Source organism: Amorphotheca resinae (assembly GCF_003019875.1).
Source record: "Amorphotheca resinae ATCC 22711 unplaced genomic scaffold M430scaffold_5, whole genome shotgun sequence".
Classification (NCBI taxonomy): domain Eukaryota; kingdom Fungi; phylum Ascomycota; class Leotiomycetes; order Helotiales; family Amorphothecaceae; genus Amorphotheca; species Amorphotheca resinae.
Window position 1 is genome coordinate 622,305 of NW_020194475.1, and position 24,298 is coordinate 646,602.

At 48.3% G+C, this 24,298-nt stretch overlaps 10 protein-coding genes across 10 annotated transcripts; 4 read left to right on the plus strand and 6 right to left on the minus strand.

Annotated features, from left to right (window-relative positions):
• Positions 1-426: 426 nt before the first annotated feature.
• M430DRAFT_119661 (hypothetical protein) lies at positions 427-3,711 on the minus strand. The gene is made up of 6 exons (XM_024861754.1): positions 3,147-3,711; positions 2,990-3,056; positions 2,352-2,931; positions 2,210-2,305; positions 1,339-2,154; positions 427-1,292 (listed from the first exon to the last, which is right to left on the minus strand). Exons 1-6 carry the CDS (start codon positions 3,307-3,309, stop codon positions 534-536), a joined length of 2,481 nt encoding a protein of 826 aa, XP_024721441.1. The 5' UTR covers positions 3,310-3,711; the 3' UTR covers positions 427-533.
• A 403-nt stretch (positions 3,712-4,114) lies between these two features.
• Positions 4,115-5,423, plus strand: M430DRAFT_100872 (hypothetical protein; the record flags this gene model as incomplete). Its single annotated transcript, XM_024860665.1, has 2 exons — positions 4,115-4,881; positions 4,940-5,423. 2 exons carry the CDS (start codon positions 4,115-4,117, stop codon positions 5,421-5,423), a joined length of 1,251 nt encoding a protein of 416 aa, XP_024721442.1.
• Positions 5,424-5,554: 131 nt separating this feature from the next.
• M430DRAFT_34531 (hypothetical protein) lies at positions 5,555-8,199 on the minus strand. The gene is made up of 6 exons (XM_024866573.1): positions 7,621-8,199; positions 7,015-7,570; positions 6,626-6,720; positions 6,364-6,541; positions 6,226-6,309; positions 5,555-6,175 (listed from the first exon to the last, which is right to left on the minus strand). Exons 1-6 carry the CDS (start codon positions 8,142-8,144, stop codon positions 5,768-5,770), a joined length of 1,845 nt encoding a protein of 614 aa, XP_024721443.1. The 5' UTR covers positions 8,145-8,199; the 3' UTR covers positions 5,555-5,767.
• A 371-nt stretch (positions 8,200-8,570) lies between these two features.
• On the minus strand, positions 8,571-11,993 carry M430DRAFT_41515 (hypothetical protein). Its single transcript, XM_024867484.1, has 9 exons — positions 10,768-11,993; positions 10,559-10,720; positions 10,426-10,495; positions 10,216-10,351; positions 10,048-10,166; positions 9,917-10,000; positions 9,731-9,871; positions 9,603-9,681; positions 8,571-9,554 (listed from the first exon to the last, which is right to left on the minus strand). Exons 1-9 carry the CDS (start codon positions 11,688-11,690, stop codon positions 8,734-8,736), a joined length of 2,535 nt encoding a protein of 844 aa, XP_024721444.1. The 5' UTR covers positions 11,691-11,993; the 3' UTR covers positions 8,571-8,733.
• Positions 11,994-12,732: 739 nt separating this feature from the next.
• M430DRAFT_138405 (hypothetical protein) lies at positions 12,733-15,116 on the minus strand. Its single transcript, XM_024862567.1, has 2 exons — positions 14,771-15,116; positions 12,733-14,722 (listed from the first exon to the last, which is right to left on the minus strand). The coding sequence occupies exons 1-2, from the start codon at positions 15,105-15,107 to the stop codon at positions 12,870-12,872; spliced, it is 2,190 nt and encodes a 729-aa protein (XP_024721445.1). The 5' UTR covers positions 15,108-15,116; the 3' UTR covers positions 12,733-12,869.
• A 172-nt stretch (positions 15,117-15,288) lies between these two features.
• On the plus strand, positions 15,289-16,067 carry M430DRAFT_99983 (hypothetical protein; the record flags this gene model as incomplete). Its single annotated transcript, XM_024870237.1, has 2 exons — positions 15,289-15,355; positions 15,439-16,067. 2 exons carry the CDS (start codon positions 15,289-15,291, stop codon positions 16,065-16,067), a joined length of 696 nt encoding a protein of 231 aa, XP_024721446.1.
• A 324-nt stretch (positions 16,068-16,391) lies between these two features.
• Positions 16,392-17,585, minus strand: M430DRAFT_27247 (hypothetical protein; the record flags this gene model as incomplete). The annotated part of the gene is made up of 1 exon (XM_024865558.1): positions 16,392-17,585. The coding sequence occupies one exon, from the start codon at positions 17,583-17,585 to the stop codon at positions 16,392-16,394; it is 1,194 nt and encodes a 397-aa protein (XP_024721447.1).
• A 430-nt stretch (positions 17,586-18,015) lies between these two features.
• Positions 18,016-19,231, minus strand: M430DRAFT_34533 (hypothetical protein). The gene is made up of 4 exons (XM_024866574.1): positions 18,860-19,231; positions 18,765-18,793; positions 18,579-18,716; positions 18,016-18,528 (listed from the first exon to the last, which is right to left on the minus strand). Exons 1-4 carry the CDS (start codon positions 19,053-19,055, stop codon positions 18,166-18,168), a joined length of 726 nt encoding a protein of 241 aa, XP_024721448.1. The 5' UTR covers positions 19,056-19,231; the 3' UTR covers positions 18,016-18,165.
• A 1,533-nt stretch (positions 19,232-20,764) lies between these two features.
• M430DRAFT_18349 (hypothetical protein) lies at positions 20,765-22,067 on the plus strand (the record flags this gene model as incomplete). Its single annotated transcript, XM_024863847.1, has 2 exons — positions 20,765-20,815; positions 20,880-22,067. The coding sequence occupies 2 exons, from the start codon at positions 20,765-20,767 to the stop codon at positions 22,065-22,067; spliced, it is 1,239 nt and encodes a 412-aa protein (XP_024721449.1).
• An 807-nt stretch (positions 22,068-22,874) lies between these two features.
• On the plus strand, positions 22,875-24,023 carry M430DRAFT_77500 (hypothetical protein; the record flags this gene model as incomplete). The annotated part of the gene is made up of 3 exons (XM_024869574.1): positions 22,875-22,961; positions 23,016-23,163; positions 23,212-24,023. Coding segments are annotated over 3 exons (1,047 nt in total), but the record flags the coding sequence as incomplete, so codon positions are not given.
• Between the last annotated feature and the right edge of the window lie 275 nt (positions 24,024-24,298).

A 24,298-nucleotide genomic window follows, 5' to 3' on the forward strand; every position in this document is an offset into this window, starting at 1 on the left:
GGGGGGGGGCGGGTCATTTATTTACATCACGTGATCAGATCAGATCATACTTGATTGATTTGCATTCTTTACCTACTGGCTGTAGGTACCTAGGTAGGTAGGTAAGGTATGTAGCATAGTAGCAGCAGCAGCAGCAGCAGTTGTACACATCTTTAAAGTCAAGTTAAAAGGGGATTGTTAAAAATTGGGTAAGGTAAGGTAAGGGAGAGTTGAATATAAGTTTTGTATATAGGTAAGGTATATTAATAATTTGAATAGATAAAGAGGGTTTGGAGCTGTCGGCTTGTGTTTTTGTTAAAACAAGGGAGATTTCAGACCTATCTATATCTTAAGGCTTTTATAATGGCTTTAATAACATGAATCTTTCCTTTATATTCACATCCCTATAAGATAAGTAGGTAAGATGAACACTCAAACTCAGCTCATCTCATTTTTATTTTCATTATTTGTTTTTTTGACAAGGAGGTACCTATAGGTAAAGCACATACACACAATCATCCTCGTTACCCCCTTTCCCCACCCCCCTAACAAACCTAATTAACAAAGAAATTGCCCTCCCCCGACGTCTCACCCGCCGCGCCATGTCGGAACGCCGTCCCCTCAAAGCGCGGGATATCAAACGTGCCATCTGGATCGCGGCCGTGGCGCATAATGTACGCCTGCACCTTGGAGATCTGATGGCGCACCTCGCCGAGCATGCTCGTGAGATCGAGGGCGACGCGCGGGTTGTGCAGCGCGGCGCCCTTGATGGCGGCCTCGACGACGTGATAGCGGCTGACGTAGTTGCGCAGCATCATGTCGAAGGGCGTCGTGGTGCTGCCCTCCTCGCGGTAGCATTCGATCGAGACGCGGTCGAGGTTCTTGCGTCCGAAGAGCAGCCCTTTGATCTCGTTCGGGTAGCCGTGGTAGTTGATGTGGATGGGACGGTCCGCAGTGAAGAGGCTGTTGAACTCGTCGTCCCCGAGGGAGTGCGGGTGGCGCGTCTGAGCTTCGAGGATCATGAGGTCCGTTACGTTCACGACGCGGATGCGCATCGCGGGGCATTTGCGTCGGAGGATGGCAGCGGCGACGACCACTTCGAACATGAGTTCGGAGCCGATCCCGACAAGGACGACGTCGGGGTCGAGGCCGTCATCTGTGCTGCAGAATTTCCAGACGCTTGCCCCGGCTTGACAGTGCTTGTCGGCTTCTTCGACGGAGAGGAAAACGGGTTGCGGTTGTTTGGAACCGACCATCAAGTTCACGTAGTTCTTGGAGCGGAGGCAGTGAGCTACCGTTGAGAGGAAGGTGTTCTGAAAGGTCAGCAGGCTGAAGATATACATGGTCCGGAAAACTTACAGCATCAGGCGGGAGATAGACACGCGCCGCGGTGGGCTTCAGGTTGAGGACCGCTCCGATGAAAGATGGGTTTTGGTGAGAGAAGCCATTGTGCTCCTGCCGAGTCCACGTACTGGTCTCGATATAGTTGATGCTGGATATATCGGTTCTCCAGGTGGTCTCTCTGGCCATCTTGTTGAACTTGCTATACTGAACCATCATCGTGTGGATGATGCCCAAGAAACTCTCATAACTTGGGAAGATGCCGGTTCGACCAGTCAGTGTATAACCTTGCAGGAACCCTTGGCAAGTGTGTTCACTGAGGATCTCGACCACTCTGCCGCCTTGGGCACGGGAGTACTCGTCCCATTGGAAATCACGCCCGGTGTGGTCGAAGACAGCGTCAAGTTTGTTGCTGACTAGCTCATCGGGCGAGAAGACCCTGAGAGACTTTGGGTTGTCAACCATAGCTTGGTCAATCAATTTGCCGATTGCCTTCATGCATGATTCTAGACCTCCTTTCTCGACACCAAACTTCTTCCAGTTGGGGACGTTCAAGACCTCATGGCACTTGTAAGTTTCTGGGCGTTGGCCAATTTTCTTGTTGTCTGGGGGGATTATTGACTTGATGGAGTCATCTATGTCTCCAGTTCCTGTGAAGAGCCTGGCTGGCTTGTAGGAGAGTAGCCAGTCTTGGAGGGCCGCAAGCTGGCTCTTGCTAGTCTTGGCAGCCATCAATGGGACCTGGTGGGAATGGAACGATCCTTCGACAATTTCCCCGTCAACCTTCTTGGGTCCACCCCATCCTTTTGGCGTCCGCATGATCAATACTGGCCACTGTCGTCTCGTATTAGTCTTGCCATGATGCCGTTTCAACATATTCAGTACTCACTCGAGGCTTGATAATAGGCTTCCCAGACCGAGCAGCCTTCTGGATCTTACGAATTTCATCAAGGGCCCATTGCATGCTCGTTGCAAGATCACGGTCCTGAAACAGTTAGCCCATCATCCTGGCTTTACTGTTATGAGCTCACAATATCCTGCAGGTCCTCAACGAACCGGCATTGATACCCATAACCCGTGAAGAGCGCCACCATCTCCTTGTCGTCCATACATCCATAGATTGTACGTTCCGAGATCTTAAACCCATTTACGTGAACGATGGGAATAACGGCACCAGACTCAGCAGGGTCGATGTATTTAGCTGCGTGCCAGGCAGCAGCGGTCGGGCCACTCTCCGCCTCTCCATCACCAACAACGCAAGCCACGACAAGATCCGGCTTGTCCATGACAGCACCGAAAGCAACAGCCAGAGCATACCCGAGCTCTCCACCTTCGTGAATAGAGCCTGGTGTCTCCGCATTGATGTGACTGGGGAATCCACCAGGTGTACTGAAACCAGTGATCAGATTTGTAAGACCCTGCTTGGTCCTGGCGTATTTAGGGTAAAACTTCTCCAAACTTCCTTCGAGCCAGAGGGCGGCCAAGATGGCTGGTGCACCATGGCCAGGACCAACAACGTAAATGAGGTCGAGGTTATTCTTGAGCGTGAGGTAGTTGAGGTGAGCATATACCAGCGTCAGACCTGGACATGTTCCCCAGTGTCCAAGCAGCCTGTAATATGTAAGTCGCTGTATAGATGGGGGTGCTGATTGCACGTAGCAATACATACCTTGGTTTGATATCATCGAAGGTAAGATCTCTCTCAAGGTGAGCATTGTCGAGGAGAAAGATCATAGCTACCTCAGTTAGCAAGAGATTCAACTATTCGAAAACAGCTAGACTTTGGAAGATCATTCAATCAATCCAGAGGTTAGAGAGACACTCACCCGCAGCAATGTAATTGCTAGCTCTTCTGAACTCATCAAGGCCTCGCAGATCAGCATCGTTAAGTTTGATCTTCTCAAGCTGGACCGCCAACCCCATAATCTCGCTCGAGATATGGGAGGACAACGGCGGTGGGTTCGGTCTGTCAATAATTTCTCCAGGCATCTTTGCGATAATTCTGGTAAGCTCTCTGTTGCGGTATTAATTGATCTTTGTGATAGAGTGATGCCAGAACGACGAAGCGGTGCATCTGTTTATGTGGTAGAGAGGGGGGCAGTACAGCGTAATAGGCTGCACTTGTACTCAGGTCAATGTTAGATTTGAAGTCAGGTCAATGACCAATGCAAAGTCCTCATACGAGGCAGAGATGAGGGGAAGATATTGTAAAGCTGAGAGTGGCATGATGTGTTCATTGGCTCATTACGAACAAACAGATCTGCCCACCTAATGGCTGCGTCACGAACATTCGCCCATGGAGACAGGAGATGCAATCATTCGACTTTCTGTTAAATGTCGAACGTCATATGCGTGTCGGACCTCCTCTCAGTCGTCGCAGCCGCCCCGGTCCTCTCGGTCGCCTCAGCCTTCTCAAAGCGCGACGTTCCCCTCATCGGCAATTCTCCGCCCCGCGGATCGGCAGAGGCAGGTTTACCCGGTTATCTATCCCTGGCCCCTAAGTAGTCTGGCCCCCGAGCCCCAGCCAACCGATAAGGCTCGATTCTCGATTGTGATAACCAGATATCCGCAATTTCACGTCATCTCCCGATTGCTGATGGTCATGCCATGTTTGTTGGATGGAGCAGCCATATGGTGTTGTTATTTGTCGGCCTGCACCTTGTTGCGTGTACCGGTAAGAGCTGAGGCTTTCCTTGCTTTTGCGTTGCACCGTACCAACCGTACGATCTTGAAAACCCCTTTCCCTCTTTTCTTGTGTTGAATCCCATACCCAACACACACGCTCTTCTCCAGCATGTCGAAAATCGTACTCTCCATCAATGCCGGGTCCAGCTCGGTCAAAATCTCAGTTTACAGCGCTTCGCAAGGGCAAGAACCAAAAGAACTGGCGGAGACGCAAATCGACGGCCTGACGGCCCCTCCCCCTAAATTGAAGTACACTCGGAATGGCAAGACCATAGCCAAGGGGAAGAGCATCGACCGCAAGATTGCCTCCCAGAACGATGCATTCAAATGCATGCTCGACGAGCTGATCAATGACCCGGACTTCAAGGAGATCACCAAGAAGGAAGACATAGAAATCGCATGCCACCGCGTGGTGCACGGCGGCAATTTCGACCGGCCACAAGTCATCACGCGGGACACGTACCATCGCCTCGAGGCGCTCACCGACCTGGCGCCACTGCACAACGCGCCGGCGCTGGACATTGTCCGGTTCTGTGTGCAGGAGCTGCCGCACATGAGGAACGTTGCGGTCTTTGATAGCCAATTCCATTCCTCGCTCCCTCTGCATGTGCGTACCTACCCCATTGGCCAGGAAATCGCAAAGAAGAACGGGTTGCGGAAGTATGGATTTCATGGAATCAGCTACTCGTTCATCACGAGAAGCGTGGCCAATTTCCTGGGTAAGGGAGAGGACGAGACAAGCCTGATCATGCTGCATCTAGGCAGTGGCGCGAGTGCGTGTGCCGTGAAGAATGGAAAGAGTTGGGATACGAGCATGGGCTTGACGCCGTTGGCGGGTTTGCCCGGTGCGACGAGGAGTGGGACTCTGGATCCCAGGTATGGCTTTTCCGAATTGAGATGAAAGGAGAATGGCAACTGAGATGAGGACAAATAGTCTAGTATTCCACTACTCGTCGAATGTAGGAAAGCTCTCGCCGCACTCGACCAAATCTCTGCACATCTCCCGCGCAGAAGAAATCCTCAATAAAGAGTCTGGATGGAAATCCCTTACCGGAACCACCAATTTCAGCACCATCGCCTCTTCTGATGACCCCAAGATGAAACTCGCATTCGACATTTTTGTTAATAGGATCGCGGGATATATTGGAAACTACTACGTCGCATTGGGTGGGAAGGTTGATGCACTGGTATTTGCGGGGGGGATTGGAGAAAGGAGTGATAAGTTGAGACAATCAGTCGTGGAGGAAGTGAGCTGCTTAGGCTTTGAAATCGATGCGGAACTAAATGGGAAGTCGATCGAGGATGTGGTGCAGAATGTGGGGAAGAAGGGAGCGAAGCATGGGACGCTGGTTTGCCAGACGAATGAGCAGTTTGAGATGGCCAGGCATTGTGCTGTGGATCAGCGGTTGTTTGATTGATTAGGAGAAAATATGAGCATCTTTCTGAGAAGCTTTTTAGTTGCGTCAGGCACAATGGTATGTTGTGAAGAATAATTCATAATCTGTTACTGTGTGGCAGAAAATGATTGAAGACCAAAAAATGAAAATCATTTCCATCTATAAGGTCGTATCCTGTACTATTCGTTACCATTCATTGCCCTTCCTTGATACTATCCTGACAGATCCTCTCACGTTCCTTTCAGCGATAATAGCGGTAATAAGTACACGTCCATACTCCTTCCATACTCCTTCCAAGACTCCCGACAACCCCACCTCCTTACCAGAACACCGCAAGAGGCCCTTACATCCCTATAAATCCCAATTCATGGTAAACCGTATCCGCCGTTAATTGCATTCGCAAGCTCTGATGTATCTGGACGATTTTGGGCATAACGTTCGTAACTATCGATGTAAAGCTCGTCTAGACTCGTGGTCGCTTTCACATGCTCATTATTTTCCACAGCGTCCATCCAGCGTCCCCATCTACTACCAGGTGTTGGATCTGGCCAAGCCCGATAGTGTTTCAGAACCCGGCTGAGCCGAATCATCCAGGGTGCGAATTGGATGTCGACAAATGACAATTGTGACCCGAGGAAGAAAGGTCCTTGCGGGTCGCAAACTTTAACTAATTTGGCGATTTCTGCTTGCAACTTCTTCGTGTTCTCTGCTTGAGTGACAAAGTCCTGAGCTTGTAGAACACTGTAGAAAGCGGGAACGATGTTACGATTGATCTATTCTATGTTAGTTCGGGTTTGTTTGATGACAATAGTTGAGAACCTACGTGATCGCTCCAAAGTCTGCAGGTAGCTCTCAGCTGAGGGTTACCCTGCGGCAGAAGAGGTTGACCAATACCAAGATCTTCCAGCTGTAAAATTCGTCAATACCTGCTTTTTTCTTCAGGAGTGTGATGGGCGCATACATATTCCATCAAGACCGTACTTTCACCACATCCCCAATCGCCATGGCGGATTGCAGGAACCAACCCTCGAGGGTTGACATCTAGAAGGGCCTGTGGCTTTTTATATGGGTCGACTTCAACGTATTGATACTGCAGACCCTTGGCTTCCAATGCAACCCAGACACGCTGCACGAATGGACTAAAGGAGAGCGTCAGTCGAATGGCGGGGTGGTGCTGACGTCACTCGGTGACTACCGGGGTAAATACGATGCGAGGAACTCACCAAAAGCAACTTCCAAATAATTTCAACTCGTACTCTTTAGAATGTTTTCTGACAGTAACTAAAGCATTTCCACTGGCCTTCTTGTGATAAGTCTTCTGTTGATCCACAGAGTCAGTCATAGTCGTGTAAAAACTGCTTGGCCTTCTGTGGCTATTCGAAACAGTGTAGAATGGATGTAAGAGTTTGGAGAAAACTGGTTGAGAATGTAGCAGAGATTATCTAACTATTGAGAAATGCCATGATGTAGTTATTTGTAAGATCCATAGAGATTTAGGGGCCGATCTCCGCAACTGAGAGAAAGGCCAATCGACACTCGCTGCTTTGTTCTTCACCAAGGACATGGCAACTCCACGAGGATCAGGCCAGAAATAGAAAAATATCGTACTGACCTGTGTCTTCTTCTCGTCTTTATCCTTCTTCATCAGATAGCGCTGTACACTATTCTTCTTGACGCGATCGCTCTCTGATAATGGATGCTTATGTGGGCCTGCAACACCGTCGCCTTTGCCGTTCCCACCATTGCCGTTGACCCGCTGGATTGTATAGTATCGCTGACCGTTAGCCCCTGGATGACTAGGAGGAATACCGCTATTAACAGGCATCATAGAAAACTGCTGTTGCTGCTGTATTGCCTGCCCTCCTGGTTGTCCTGGCGCAAAGAAGTTATTCGACTGAGGATCTGGTTGTCCTCCGTCAGGGACAAAGTCTGGTCGCAACATAGCACCCGGAAAGTACTCCGTTATTTTGATCTTAACATCGCAGAGATCGCGTTCTCGAGCAGTGCGCTTGCGCTTCTTTTTATTTGGGTCGTCAGACTTTGGAGTCCCTGGTGGACGTCCCTTCAGCCGGCAATCCCAGTAATGGGATACGAACGGTTTTCTCTTGTAACGCTGGGTAGATCGATGGGAGTAGACATTGTCGACATGGGGAAAATATGTTTCGAACCTGCGCTGTATAGTCAGTATGTTGTAGCGATGCCTAGGAGGAGAACGTACTCTTCTTCACTGAGGGTAATTATCTCATCAACATTGAACAGCTTTTGACGCCACTCCGCAAGATTGGGGGGGTCAACAACAATTTTTGTGCTGAGATGGCCATTGCTCTTTTGATCTGATCCATCTGGTGAAGCGAATATATCCTCTTCTTGCTGGAGTCTACCAATTGAATTATGTTGGATAGGACCAGTCGTCAAGATGCCGAATTGCCCACCATTGTTGGTGCTGGTCTGATGAGGGGTATGTGGGCTGCTATTGTTTTGAACCTGCATAGACTGATGCCCATGATTTCGATCAAAAGGATGTGGAGATTGGAAAGCATGCCCATTTGGGTCTTGTAATCGAAGATCCTGGTGGAAGACTGGGTCATTGTCATCGAGGCCCGATAGATCAAGACCAGCCTGAGATGCAAGAGTATGGTGGGTCAGATGCGGCTGGCCATGCTGGATTGCTTGAGGAGTTTGCGGCTGCAATGAGCGGTATGCGGAGGGTAGCTGCTGGTGGAGAACTGGCTCCGTCTCCATTCTGCAATTTGAGCACGGAACATTCGTCTTGGGAAGCCCCGTTAATTCACGCTGCTTTATGATGAGGTTGTTCGCAAGGCCAGACCGCGGAGACCGCGAATCCAGATTGGGTGCGGGTCAGGCAATTACTTTTCGATAAGGCATCAGCATCGTAATGATTTTGCGCAAAAATTACCGGTTTATTACCAAAACTCATCATAATTGTCTAACTAAACCCATAAGTTGATGAATGGCTAATACTATAGGCACAGGATCTTCTGAGTCCAAAAGGAGTCGAGTAACGAAGCCGAAAGGTGAGCTCAAGGAAGGCCAAAGCCCGGGCATATCGATCACGTGATTGTAACTGGCCGCTGTATCAACAGTGATGACTCGATAAGAGGTTAGTGGGGGTGACCTATCAGCAAAAATATCCCGAGTTACTGAAAACGGGTCAAATATTATTGTGGGGTATCCGGTAAGATTGTATTAGCCAAAGGCTATAAACTTCTAGGCTTGATAGCTCTAGATAGCTCGCAGAATATCCAAGGACCCTGAGAGCCAATAATTACTAACAGTTCGATTCATATACAACACAAATAGGCACCAGCGCCTAGACTCTCTCGTTAATAGCCCCGGGGATATTATCTCTCTTCCTCAAAGTGGATTCGGCTGCACCTTTATATTCCAACGGCGGAACAGTCATACCGTAGCCCTGAGTCTTCCCTTCCTTATCATGTTGATCCATCTCGACCCTGATACAAACATCAAGGCTCCCATCTGAATCCTTGCCATGTCTCTCACTATCTGCGGCTTTGTGAGTCGTCCCTGCGTTGAATTCACCTTCGTGAAGCCACGAGTGTCCATCTTTGGCTTTCGGGATCGACTTGATAGATCCATCCCCGACAGTGCCATTACGAGAACCGCCATTAGTTGCGCGGTCATTCTCGTGATTTTGCACAGCTCCGCTATTGCCATGGTTCTCGGTGATCATGGTCCAATTCCGACTGGGCATCGTGACATGATTAGAATTTGAAGTCATAGATACACGTCCAGGGTCCCTGTCGAAGAACTTCATGAGCGTTTCATCGGTATCTTGATCCAGGTGATGTAACTTGTTTCTTCTCGCTAGAAGGTTGGCAACTGCATGTGGAGGAGGCTTGTTCACAATGGCTGAGGAGATGACATTTGCCATGTAGCGATGATCGTTGATGATTGGGATCTCCAGCTTGGGATTGGAGTAGAATCGACCCACGGCTGCCAGGTGTACATCACCACCAAGAATGGTAATGCGGACGGAGAATTCAGAGGCAAGAGCCTGAAGCTGATGGACAAGGAAGAGACGCTCTTTTTTATGAGTCCGGGCTGTGTAGTGATCATCGAGATCATCTAACAAGTCCACGTTCCCATCAAAATGGTTGAAAAAGCCACCGCCTGATAAAAGGTAAGTATCATTTTACATATACCGCGCGAGTCACTAACCGAAACCAAATCTCTTGTTCAGAAACTTCATAGGCCCCATTATCGGACTTGAGAAGATGTTTTCAAGCCATGTCAATCGCTGACAGTGTTAGTAAACGCGGAACGAGCGCATTATGGAAGAAACTTACAGGGTAGGCGATTGGAATTCCTAACAGAACTATTAGGTGATGTATGGGAGACGAGGAAGATCGAGCGGCCCCGAGCTCCTTTCGCAACCTGGAGAAGATAACTTCATAGGTCTCAGGGTAATTAACTTGCTTTCGAGTGCGCTGATACTATTAGTTCAGTCATATCTCCTGGGCTCTGTGGCATACCTCAGTCCGAGCGTCAATACCGAAGAACGCAATCCTGGCTCCGAGTCTAGCATAAATACTACGTGAGTGCTGTGCTACGTATGGCTATAGATATGTTAGCAAATATCAGAATTCGCTCTGTATCGACTTACGCCTGGCTTGGGGCCAATGATATAGCTGGAGTCAATGGTCTTCTCCTCTAATACATATGTATCCTCAAGCTGTCTTAGATCAACACCTCCTGCTTCGGCTGACGATGACTGAGGCGCATCTTGCAGAGTTTTAGCAAAAGTCACAACCGCTATGGGTTTATGACTTACCTGATGTGTAGGTTGACATCGGAGGCGCAAGATGATGCTGGAACAGAAGATAGTATTTCTGTGCTACGCCTCCGATACCACGGAAGACATCACATTGCATGAATTCATCGACATATGAGCCAAACCCATCAATGATCTGTTGAATTGTCAGGAGGGCTGCGCAAAGGATATCCGGGGTAGATTCCTCCACTACAAAAGGGTCTTACTGACATCATGATCATCCCATAGATTCAGCTGGGGGATCTTTCCGTTCGCGCTGGCAAAGGGCTCCGTTCCGTACCTGTAACAAGTCAACTAGATGTTCATCGAGGCGTGGTAAACGCTTTATCTGCTCTAAACTCACCATCGGATGTAGTTCTTCACATAGTACTCGTCGCACTTTTTCCGTAACTCTTCAGGAAAAGGGAAATCTCTCCTCTTTTTAGGATTTGCGATATCTGTCCAGGCTCGCAACGGCCCATGGACTCTGATGCCATCATTATAGATCTGGTCTCCACCACCAAGCCTATCATCAATCAGCTTGTGCAATATCTGCATAGGCACAGTTCTTACATGACATGGAAAGGAGTCTTCTTGTGAACTCGAAGAACATCATTCCAAAGTGCAGGACCGCTCCAAGCTTCCTCGTCCGTCCCAACACTGAAACCATTACACGAGTGAAACATAACCCTCATAGATTCAAGTTTCGATGGGACGAAGAAGCTCTGTTTGTCAGTCTTTGTGTCTTGTGAAAAAGTAAGCCCTGGTATGCTATACTCGCAGTGTAGCTCCGCTTCCTGCATGGGCACCTGCAAATCAAATCGCCAGAATGTATGCAACGGGTCGGAATATAATCTGATGCCTTTGATGATGTTGGTCTCCCCAGCACCACTGATGCTATCTGATGCACCATTTTCAAGTACTCCGTGCGCAGGCGCTCCGCGCTGCGGCAACTCAGATTTGGAAGCCGGGTCTTGGAAATTTGTATAGTCCACCCCATTAACTATTCCATAATGCTCATTGTTGGTACCCCCCTCAAGCTTCTCGGGCTTTTCAATCTTCTGAATGGGTTCCGCTGCTTGTACGCCTCCCCCTATTTTCAGTATTAACTCGGGCGCCGGGCTTTCTCCTGCTCCTCCCCCTCTTGTCACAATTAGTACACTTCCAAACCAAGTTTCATTTTCCATACGCCTATAATTCAGCAGAGGTCCACACTCCACTGTCCAGCCTCCATCTTGTGTGCCTTGTGTTCCACCCACGGGTATAGGTTGGTGTTTGGGTCCGGACGATGGACCAGATGATGTAGGCTTTGGCTCCACTCTCGAGCTATTAAAGAAGTCCGCGAGATCTCTGCTGCCATTAGATTCATCTCCTTCGCGCGCTGACGCGTGTTTGGCGTAGGATCCCGATTCTTGATGGCGCCAGCGATTACTAGAAGCGTGGGTGTCGGGATGATCGCGTCCGTGAAGGATGGTGTCTCCGAGATGCGCAGCCATTGTCTAGGCGTATTTCAGGTGGGTCGAAGCAATATTGGGTATTGTCAGCTGGATAACGAACGCGACACAGTGATAAGCTTCAATTGAGGAATTTGAAGGTCGTGGCGCGAAGATAGAGCGCGAGGCGCAATTGGGGTGTTGAGTCGACTGATTCCTTGCAGCCAGCAGTCGAGACAGAGAATGTTGTGGGGTTCACCACGACCGATCTGAAGAAAAACAAACAACAGCGACGAACGTTGGCAAGATAGGAGGGAGGGAGATTAAAAAGATAGCGGGATGGTTTGACCTCCTCCCGCTGTGCTGTGCGGGTCATCAACATTTTTATTACTTGCCAAGACAGGGCCAAGTCTCGTGTGAAGGGCTGTGTGTACGAGGAGGTACCTAGGTACCTAGGTAGGTAGGGAAGGTAGGGCGTACGAGGCTGTGCGGACTTTGAAGGGCCCTAGGAGTTTGCCTGCAGCTGGAATATCAGAACTTTCGGGGCGGCCGAGCAAATCATGATACTGTATATTGCAATACTTGCTATGTGTATGCTACCTAAGGTAAGTACTCTTAGAGCATGCGCTCAGTACGGTGCGAGGAGTTATGTGGAACGAAGCTCTTCATCCTCGCGATTCTGATTGTCTGCGAGCAGAACTCCGCAGATATTGTATCTGATACTATACTTTACCCTAGGACAGTATAGTACATAATGATCACATCTGACCATCCCCCCAATGTAGCTAGCTGGGCTTGAAAACTATCACTTGGACTTGGACAATTCAGAGCGTATCCTCATTTTGCAAATAATCTACGGAGTCCGTAAGCAATATAAGGTATCACGTGCGGGATCCCCAGACCACGCGTACCTTTTTGCGGAATAACGCAATCAGCCGTTCCCGCACTGGCGCGCCGTGGCGTCTGTGCCGTGAGGCTTGGAAGGGATACCAAATCTGCGATATTTTCAAGGGTTGGACCAGAGCAGCAATCTACCCTGTACTTCTGTAAGGACACAACCGCCCTGAGAATCATAGGCCTCACGACGTAGGAAAATTACAAGAATCAGGAGGATATGCAGTACATTATTTAAAGCCTATGACCAACTGGCGCATGTTCCATGAATATGCAGCATGGATTGTCAGCTACCTGACGAACCGTCTTGATATTGCCATGATTTTGGGTATCCATTAGGAAAATCTATCATAACTTTTCCAACAAGAGCGCCGAGCCTTTATTGCCCACTTCCCTCCGTTCTGCACTTTTGCCCTTCTTTCCTTTCCCTGAACCCCCAGCAGCCTTCTCAGCAGCTTCTGCTTCCTCTCTTCTCGCCTTCTGTTCAACCGTCTCTTCCTTTGCTGCTTTTTGGAGCTTCTCCTTATTATCCTTCAACGCTTTGAGAACTTCCTTTTTCTTCGAAAAATCACTTGACTCGAGAAGAGCCAGTATCACGAAAGAGCTGGACCCCGTGGCCCATTCAATGATATAGTCCTTGATCTTTGGATACAGGATATCAGCGAAATTCAGAGCTGGAACCACAGGTACGACGGATTTAGTCTTGGGGTCGAAATGACCGCCCGCAACCAGCGTTTTAAGCATCTTTCCGCCATATGGTTTGCTCGCAATGTGGGACTGTGGTTGAGGGTTCTCGGTGGTCGTGGTATCTCCCTCAGCAGGTGCAGGTTCGACGTAGCTTGGATCTCCAGCTGCGGTCTCCGCAACGGCGGCCAAAGCTGCGGATTTGTCGCCTTCAGCTCCAAGCAACACCTCGGTAATGAATTGGCAACCAAAAGATGTAGCAACAAGATCTGCTGCTGCAGCGGGGATGGCATTTAGGAGATATGGAGATAAGGCCTTCGCTAACTCGCTTCGCCTGATTTCGGGGTCCTTCTTGCTAGTCGTCGTGCGGACGGTATCGACCTCTGCTAGAAGCTCGAGATCTGACGAGAGACTTGGTGGAAATAAGGCCTTGGTTCGACCTTGGAAGAGATAAAGGAGCGTCGTGCGAGCATTGATATCGTTGGCAAAGAAGACAATGTTCTCGACCTGTTTTTCCGCATCCTTGCTCAGCAGTTCTGGGAAGATCGATTTGGAGGTCAGGACCGTGTCATCAATGACTTCGTAGGCTGCGAGGATGACATTGTGACCATTAGGGTCGCCTGCCATCAGCTGTAAAGTATCTTTGTACGTCTTCAGGATTTGCTTTCGGTCCTTGGCAGTTCCATATGCCAATGCGAGACAAACAACTCGCGATCCAGACTTAGTAAATGCCAAGTTCTTCATCAAGTCCCCCTCTTCATCGCCCTTTAATAATTCAATAAAATCAGTAATCTCTTCGGTACCTGGTTTCGCGCTAAGGAAGTACTGTAGCATGGCGTCGTGCAAAAGTGTGAATCCGGTCATCTTCTTTTGGATGAGATGATTGATGAGTTCATGTAAAGAACGCATGATTGGAGCACGTTTGCTCGAATTCTCAGACAGGATCTTGGAAAGATCTGATTCCACTTTCTCCGAACTGTCCTTTTGGAATAGAGCAAACTCAGCACCATACCATTCTCTAAGTATGATCGCCTTTTGTTGTTTGCTTGCTACCCCACGATACACATCATCAAGGATCCATGAAGCTTCAGGATGCTTGATAAGTCGACGGACATTTCCAAAGAACTCCGGCACGATGATGTCTCTGATCTCATTATCGCCCTGAACCAACAGCTTCCCAATCAAGAATTTGGCGTATCTGCTCTCCGCAAGCTGTCGATATGAACCCCCGAGCTCCCTTGCAATCATTTTCCTTTGTTCCAAATTGGCATATTTGATGGCAGTCTGAATGACTCTGACACTGTCATGTTTCAATACGAAGTCCTTGATCCTGCCGGTGATAATTTCAAATAATTCCGCAACCAGCTCCTTTCTCTCCTGATGTGGGACGTGTGACTTCCGGCGGAGACGCTCCCATATCTTCTTCGTGCGGGCCAATGATTCTGCCAAAGGCTTGGCTGCTTTTCGTTCCAGGGCCAATTGCTTTTGCTTTGCATGCGCTTCTTTCGATGATTGACCTAGCTCTTGTTAATGTCAAGACAATTCAGTGTTCAAAGGGCTCTTACTGTTCACCAGAACAGCTTTTGCTCGCTCAGGATGTATACCATCTTTAGCCACTGGAGATGGCTTGTCGTCGTCGTCAGCGAATTCTGTAGTGTCTGACTCGTCGAGATCCTCTGAATCTGCTGATTTCTTGCTATCCAGAGGAACTCCTCCATCAGAATCTGAGCCGCTCGGTTCCTCAGATTTCTTGACCGGTTTCGCCTTCTTGCTTTTCATTGCTGATTTGAGACCCGAATCAATTTTGGGTTTCTTGGTCTCCTTTGCATGAGCATCCTTAGAAGGAGCTCCTTTCCTCTTGATCCCATTCATTGAATTCTTTGTCGAAACCGCAGTAGGCATTGTTGCGTTGTTGCAGCAACTATAAATTCTGCAGAACTCCAAAACTTTTTTGAAAGTTTATCGGTCGAACTTTTCTGCGGGTCAATCAAATGGAGCTAGACCAATCTCGGAACCCCACATTCTGAAAACTTCAGGCTGAGCCGCCGAGCTCAACTTGAGAGACGGTGCACAGCTTCGCAAAATGGGACGAGAAGAGCAAATTGAGGAGCGGGAGGTCCTTGACAGTATTTTCCCTGATGAAATACAAGGTTAGCCGCCTTAGCCATAGACGTCGCTTCACCAGAGGCCTGTCACTCTTCAAATGACAACTTGTATCTAACACATGGAATAGATATTTCGGAGATTGAATATCGAATATCAGTCCTACTAGACGTCACAAATGACGATGGCGACGAATCTGAACCCCCAACTGTGCTGCTGCAAGTCAAATACCCAGAAGACTACCCCGAAAAACCGCCAATCCTTGATCTTCTTCCTGTCCCAAACGCGCCCGTCCACCCATACTTCAGCGTAGCAGCGGACAAGCAAAGCCTTTTAGATGGATTAACAGAAACGATCGAGGAGAATCTGGGCATGGCCATGATCTTCACGATAGTGTCTACCCTGAAGGATAATGCGGAGCAACTCATTGCATCACGGCAAGAGGAAGCGCGGCGTGAACACGAGCAGAAAGTCCTGGAGGCTGAAAGGGAGGAGAATAAGAAATTCCACGGAACACCAGTTACGCGGGAGACTTTCCTAAAATGGCGGGAAGCGTTTAGGAAGGAGATGGAGGAGATGAAGATTAAGCAGGAGGAGGCGGATGAGGCAGCCGAGAAGAAGAAGAACAGAGGGAAGGATACGGTGGTTCAGTTGACAGGGAAACAACTCTGGGAAAGGGGCTTGGCTGGGAAGATTGATGAGGATTACGACGATGGTGATGAGGTGCCTGTTGAAGGGGTAGAGAAACTTAAGGTCTAATCGGGGTATAATCGCTTTGCTCAACAGGACCCATTACGGGTCAGATATGATTTGAATGGGACGAAAGGCGTAGATATATAGCATGGGGGTTGCATTGTGGGCGTTGAGGATTGGAAGCGGATATGGTGACGTGGATCAATGTTTCAACGTAGATATCATGCAATACATACATATCTGAAGACAAGCTCATGGGCTTGGGTCATAGCACCTTGTTTGCATGCCAGAACTCCTGAACGCCTAAGAGAGATTGATATCTCCTATAATCGAAATAACACACGAATTTTCCATGCCAGCCCGACCGAAAGCATACTTGAGGATAGGACTTCAAGATCCGGTCATCTCCTCGTCTTCCACACTGCCATCTTCATCCTCCCATTCGTCTCCATCTTCTTCATCTTGATCTTCGTTGGCGCCCTCTCCCCCTAATTCGGCATTTAGAGATGCTAGAAGTTCTTTTGCATGCTCCCCCAGTCGTATATCCTCATACTCTTGCTGCTTGAACAGCCGAAGACTCTGATTAAGCCATTGTCGGCTCGATATCCATGAGATCTTCCAGCTCTCTCCATCCTCGTTTTCAGCCTTCACTTCTCCATTCTTTTGCTTCTCACCCATTATGTATAAGCCCCATCCACCCAGATACCAAACTTCGACACTGCTATCATCCTCACTTACTAACCTCTCCAAGACTTCGATAGCATCGACATCCATGTCTGCTTCCATCAATAACCTTGCCAGACTAACTCTCGTGGGAAAATCGGGCACCAGGTCATTCTCGGGCGGCAACTCTCTCCACAAATCCAGACTCCTCTTCAGCGCCGCTCTCGCATCCTCCATCCTCTGCTGTGAGATCCTAACATTAGCCAACGTCTGCCACGGCTCCGCAAATCCAGGCGCAACCATCGTAGCCTCCGTGACCAGTGCCTCACACTTCTGCTCCGCATCCTCTTCCCATGACAAATCCGTCATATATACCTCTACAACTCCACACAGCGCCACTGCCAATTTTCTCCTCTTCTCCTGCAACATGGCTTCTATTTCAGCATCCAACGTCTTGCGGTCGAGTAGAGCTTGGATCTGTATCCTCAAGCTCATAGCCCCCTTCTCAAACCAATTCACACTATCCTGTCCCCCCTCTTCACTTAGCTGCGCCAACCACAAGAATTTCTCCGCTCCTCCACCGACATCCTCGCCGACTGTGCCATCTTCGTCAATAGCTGCCGCTTGCAAGAAGTACTGCCGCGCAGTGTCTATATCTCCTAACTCAATGTGTATTTCTCCCAGAAGGTTGAGTGCTGGTAACGCTTCTTCGGAGTTTGGGTCTAGCAGGCTAAGAGCACGCTTTGCGGGTTTTACTGCGCCCTCAATATCACCTTGTTGGAGAGTAAAGGTTGCTTCTGCAAGGAGGACGGAGGGGGAGGCGGGCGGGATTGAGGGTTTCGACGGACTTGGCGCAACTTTGTTGAGGATTGATCTTTCGCGCTTCTTCGCCTTTTTATTGTTTGGTTTTGTCTTCGCCATTTTCTATTTGGGGAGATGTTTAAGGGCGAGTGGAGTTGTAAAGAGAAGGTTGGAAAGAAGCCGCCGACCTGTTGAATTCGGTAACGGCAGAATATATTTGTATTTTTTTTAGGCTTTGAAGATTGCGATTAGCGACGGCGCTAAGAGATATCTTACCTTACGGTAAGCCTCGTCCCGAGAGGCTCTTGAACCCCTCTTTTCTCCTTTATAAGGTACATTTTGATTTGTTTCGATCCAGGACTATCTTTTATGGTTCTATGCAACCGATATAACAACAAAGGGCTACACTCCTGACCCAAACGAACGTTTCTCACTTACACCTGAGCAAGTCTGTGGGGACGTCCTCGACCATATCTACACCCTTTCTGAGAGACATTTGTGACATTGCAACTACGTTATTATCATTATTATCATTATATAGGCCTGCTAAATCCGATGCGTTGACCAGGGCTAACGATGCCCTCCACCTTCAACGATTGTGATAGGGCCGAGGTACCATAAACCAAGTGCCTGAACGCCCTCAAATCCAGATATGTTGGCCCTCATGTATAGTAAAATACAGATATGGAAAGCCAGCATCTCAATGGACCTCCTCAACCTCCTTCGCTATACCCGCAGTCCCAGGGGGTTGGATACTTCCCAGCTCCTCTCCCACACCACTTTGCCCTCTCTTTCTTCCCCCAATGTGAAATCTGGAGCCTGTAGAAGCTTGGGTGCTGGTTTCTGGGCCATCTGCGAGTCTTGAGAAGAACCCCTTCTTCTTCACCTGCTTGGTCTGCTCATCATTCAGCCCAACGTCTTCGAATGCTTCCTCTGTTGTGGGTGGCTGCTTCTCAAACCGTCGCTCACGAACTGCTGACCGAGGTACCCTGGGCAATCTTGCAGAATCAAGACTCTGCCGCATATTCTCTGGCTGGACTATAGGAGACCTGGCCGAAATATCCTACATTGTGTTAGACACAGAATCCCATCCTCTTTCCAGGATACACTCACAAATGACCTCCGATATGAATCGAATGATTCGCGCGAGATTGAAAAGGGCTCGATATCCTCGCTATTACGGGTACTATTCGAAGTTCTGGAAACGTTCGATCGTCGAGGCCAAAGACCCTTCTTTTCTATTGGTGAGGGCTTACCAAAATCAATAAGCGCGCGAAGGTACAATACTTGGAAACTTACCGGTAGATACACTCCACTGTCATTGACAACTGTTTATAGAGGCGAAGTAATCAGTCGTCATACAATTCGGGGTCAGTACGGCGCTATTCGCATACCACTCATTTTGTATTCAACAGGTTCCTCGCTGCGCCTGCTTCTAATGCTCATTGCAGAGGACTTTGACCCCATTGTATCAACTTTCTCAAATGTAGGGTGTGTGCCATTCTGATCCAAGGGCCTAACATTCTCTTCTGCTGGCGTTAAACCAGTATGAACGTCTGGCCGTTTTGAGAATAGATTCCGGATTGGCATTGTGAATTGGCGATTCTTGGAGAAGATACAAAAGACTTGAAGGATTGTAGATGGGTGGATTGAATGTAGAATGAGAGAGAGATGTTCCAGGAACAGGGTCGAGGTTAGATTCCACACGAATCAAGGAATGAAGTGACGTTATTCCGCGGCTGAGGGAGACATGTGTTGGTGGGGGAGATGCCATGGATGGATAAACTAGACTGCTGACCTAATCTACCTTAGGGTAGATCAAGATCCAAATCAAGCCAGCCGAACGATTACGGCAGCTATTTGTCGATCAATCATACTTCGGCCTTCGTACGGGACCCCTTTGTACCTGGTAGGTACCTACCGTAGGTACCTCAGGTATCGCCCATGAAATGGTGCACAAGGTGTTGGTATCTTGATATTGTATTATAGATCACTATCAATCGTATGCCACAAGATTAAGGTAAGACCAGTCCTGTAACAACGAGTACCCAGTAGGTACTCTCACGTGGGATACCACACGCACATGAAGTCATGATGGAAAGCTCCCGGAAGGGACGATGTCGTCACCGACAGTTCGAACAGCAAAAGGATCTGGCACCTGGATACACACAGACTTCGGACACTGCAGGTGGTTTTGAACCACGAAATTCAGGTCCCTTATATCCTGTATAATGCATGTTTACTGCATTATTACCTAAGGTATCTACCCCGTAATTTGCGTGGCGTCAAGCCCAATTTCAGCCTCCAGAACCACAATAGGTACCGGCTAACTCCAAGACTTTTCATTCTTTCCTCTTTACGAGGCTTAACTTTCGAGTGCTTTCGGAGGAGGCTCTGGTTTCAGAGGAAGTCAAGCTGGCAAGCTGCATCTAGCAGTGAAGACTTTTCACCGGGCTCTGTATACCCCAAACATAATGCAGGCCCATTCATGAAAGATTGATGTACGGCTGGCCTCGTGCTGTTGCTGCTCTGCAACAGAGACTAAGCACATAGAAGTAAGTATCTTGCCTAGAGACTATGAGTAGCTCTTTTTCTCACACACTACATTCTGTTTCCAAGTCAGGAGTTTGTCACACTGATCTTCGGATTCCGCCCGTTGATTGGGGGACTATTTTATGCTCGGAGCTCTGTCTGCCTTAAATACCCATGTTTTAAGTCATCCACTTCGAAATCATATTCAGTCCGTCGAGATATCTAGGATGTCGACGGTGAATGTCGACTGGTAGTGTGGCAATAATATGCAGCTATCCGAAGCACGAAAAGGTGCACCTACCCAACGAAGTTTCCGGGCCATCATCTGTATCTACATCGTGTCACATTTCGTAGTAGCAGGGTCTGCGAGTGACTCTCGTGACATCAATATTTGCATCTTGTTTATTGTATAGCTACAAAAAAACAGAGACACGTCGTTATTCTTCCAAAACAGTCTCCCACTCGAGAACCCTCCCTCCTCGTTGACCCTGCAATTTCACAACAACGATAAAGCCTACTTGCTGTATTCGGATCAAGTTTGCCTTCCAAAAGAAGCCGAAAACAACGGGATCTGTTGCTATTATCGTCGTTGACACCAACATGGCAGAATTGCAAATTCATTTCTAGCAGATTGATCCATCCTCTTACAACGTTGACACTCTCCGCTCTCTCATCTCGAAAACTATCCTGCATTTAGTTGCAGGGCTTTCCTTCAATTTCACAACAGTAGCACAACTTTCTAGATTCCACGAGGGAGCTTCGGCATTATGGCAGTGCCATTTTTCAATTCCTGGGCTCTCTGGGAGAAGATGACATTTGTGGGTAGCTCCTTTGAGTCTCCACCCTACAGGCCAACACAGTTCGCTGGCTGATGATCTGCAGGTATTAGCTGTGATGATACTCGCTGTTTTTGGCGTCGGATACGCTAGATTGATATGGAGGAATCGATTCGTGAGGAGACAAGAGCAGATTAACGAGGAGAAGAGAATAAGGCTTCTTGAATTGAGAAGGAGTGGCCAGTCCGTCGAGTCACGGAAGAGCCAGGAAGTGCCATTTGGAGTCAGAGCAATTCAAAGTGGTATCCAAGTTGATGGGATCTGGATTTCGAATAACACCTTACCGATAGCCACTATTCCCAAGCTTGGCCATCTGCGAGGCACCTCGACCAATCTTGCTACTAGTTCACCTACAAGTGCTCGAAGATCTATGGACATTGCCCTACAAGATGTAAGACCTTTATCGACCGGCGGACGGCCACTGGTGAGACAAAGCGCGCCCCTTGGCTTGCCCCGCGGATCGGACCACGAGCCTCAAGAAATCCTTGGTGACCACATGTCATTCAAACCCAGGCAGTCATACCACCCTCGTTTCAATAGCCATGGGGAAGTGCCATTCAATGAAGGGACCCTTGGTCGGCTGGAAGGCAAGACATCAGCGAAGAAAGTCAAGTATCATCGACTATCGGAAAGTTATTCTACAGAGCAGAAATGCAATTCATCTTCTGGCGCTGTAGCCAACAACGAACGATCTTCTCTTTCTTATTTGGACACAGGTATGCCAAAAAGTATAGAAACACGAGCGGGTATTCAAAACCAATCAATGTCTCGATTTGCAGCCCGATCCTCCAGCTTTCAGCCTTTAGCGAATCTTTCGAAAATGCCATTCCTTCCTCAAACTTCGTACACAGAATACTCCTCAATTCCTATTGAATCTCCAGAGAGCGAAAATTCAGATCCTTTCGAGAAGGTACCTACAAGCCATGCGGAGTCCTCAGTATGGCCCAAGGCTGCGAATGCACAAACTGGGCAGGAATTCACCGTCTTTTCCGAATCACAAGTCCCGGTTTCACCTCAAACCCAAGCCCGACCATCGTTCCAACCCGGAGAATTACATGCTAACAGAGTTATACGAAAAGTTAATTCTGGATTCGAAGTACTCCCAGCTGGTACCTTTGGCGTTCCTCCAGAGTTCAAAGCCAAGGGAGTGGAGCAAGAAGAGCGACAGGCTTCTGATGATAAGAAGAGACATTCAAATCGGCTTCAGAAGAAAGGCCAGAACCCAATGGCTTAATAATGGCTTTTGATATAATGGAATGATCTGAGAATCCATTTTCCTGTTTTCGAGGATGGATAGATCTCAGCCTCCATAAGCAATGGCCTCATTCCATGATAAAGGGAAAGTTGAGAATTTTCGGGTCTATGAGGTAATCTTGGTTGGGAGAAAGTAGCAGGTGCTCCATGCATCCAAGACCGAAATATAGCAAGTGACCGGTTGCTTTTATGCTGAAGATAGCATCACATTACAACCAGCTTTAGTAGTGATTTCAGGAGTATCGCCAAACGAGAGAGCGAAGAAGCTCTATCTGCTTGACAGGTAGATATGTGATGTAAATCAATCAAAACACTGGCGTTAGACGCCATTACGCTGGATGGCATACAACAATGATATATCCATTCAAGCGGAAACATGCATTAATGTATATTGCGCAACTTTATATCCAAGACGCGCTCTCTGGCCCGTCGCGAAGATGCGGGGTCGAAGAGAACTGAAAGTGGAGAGGTGTGGGCTAACTCAACCATAACATGATGATCAGAAGGAGAGAGTCGAATAGCATTGAACATAATATCGTTCAATTTGACTTGTGGTTCGAATTTTGCTCAGTCTACCTACGGTTGAACTCTTTAAGACAGTCGTCACGTGCACGCGTTTAGTTTTCGCGCGTACCCAACTTGTTTGTCCCTCCGACGCGTTGATGCCTATCTTAGCAAAGGAATTACCTACCCACTCCGCCGACAACAATCTCGAAGTACTTTGCATCAACGATTCCAGGATTTGCATCGAATCTCGAGGAGGTAGCGGCTAATAGCATTCACGATGACAGAGGAAATCGAGGCATCTCAGTCCGGAATTGAAGATGGGGGTATGGCTGGGCCAGGCGCGCCAACACCACTGTCTGCATTAGAGGTGGGTATCTTTCAACCGTGTTGCTTTTGAGGTGACTGACATGTCATTATATAGGGCGTAGCTGGTCTTACAAAAAGGGACATACAGCTGATAGTGGAGGGCGGCTACAACACGGTTGAATCGGTTGCCTACACGCCGCGACGACTCCTTGAACAGATTAAAGGGATCTCGGAGCAGAAGGCCACAAAGATATTAACCGAGGGTAAGTGACGTTATAGAACATGTAGAACCATTTCTGACATGCTGATAGCTTCTAAACTCGTCCCTATGGGGTTCACCACCGCTACTGAAATGCATCAGCGAAGAAGCGAATTAATATCCATTACAACCGGGTCCAAGCAGCTCGACACATTACTAGCGGGCGGTATTGAGACCGGCTCAGTCACCGAGATATTTGGAGAATTTCGCACGGGGAAGAGTCAGATATGTCATACTCTGGCAGTTACTTGCCAGTTACCTTTCGACATGGGAGGAGGGGAAGGTAAATGCCTTTACATCGATACCGAGGGGACGTTTCGACCCGTCCGTCTCCTTGCAGTTGCCAATCGATATGGTCTATCCGGCGAAGAGGTTCTAGATAATGTCGCCTACGCTCGTGCTTACAACTCGGATCATCAACTGCAGCTGCTTAACCAAGCTGCTGCTATGATGTGTGAGACTCGCTTCTCTTTACTTATCGTTGACAGCGCTACTTCTCTGTATCGAACAGATTTTGTTGGACGTGGCGAGCTATCCTCAAGACAAACGCATTTGGCTAAATTCATGCGCAGTCTCCAACGCCTGGCAGATGAGTTTGGTATCGCGGTAGTTATCACAAATCAGGTCGTCGCTCAGGTCGATGGTGGCCCAAGCGCCATGTTCAATCCTGATCCCAAAAAGCCCATTGGAGGAAACATAATAGCACATGCCAGTACAACGAGATTGAGTCTAAAGAAGGGTCGAGGAGAGACTAGGATCTGTAAGATCTATGACAGTCCTTGCTTACCCGAGAGTGATTGTCTCTTTGCTATCAACGAGGATGGAATTGGAGACCCAAGTCCGAAGGACTTGGAGAAGGACTAGGGCTCAGGAGGTCAGAGTGTCCTCTTGAGCACCCTCAGACGATGAGAAGATTTGCATGACGGCATGATGAACATGAAGCTTATTTTGTAGTTTACTTGCATTGTTTATAGCGTGGAGAATAGGTGCTGGTGGGCTTGTCTATATGGGATTGTGGTACCAAATCAGTATAGATTCTGCATAATGTATGGCTTTATTCTAGAGCACATAGTTAAAAAGATCGATCTGCTCTAGGGCCAATACTCGTGAGTCTATAGGATGGAATACCATTCATTCAT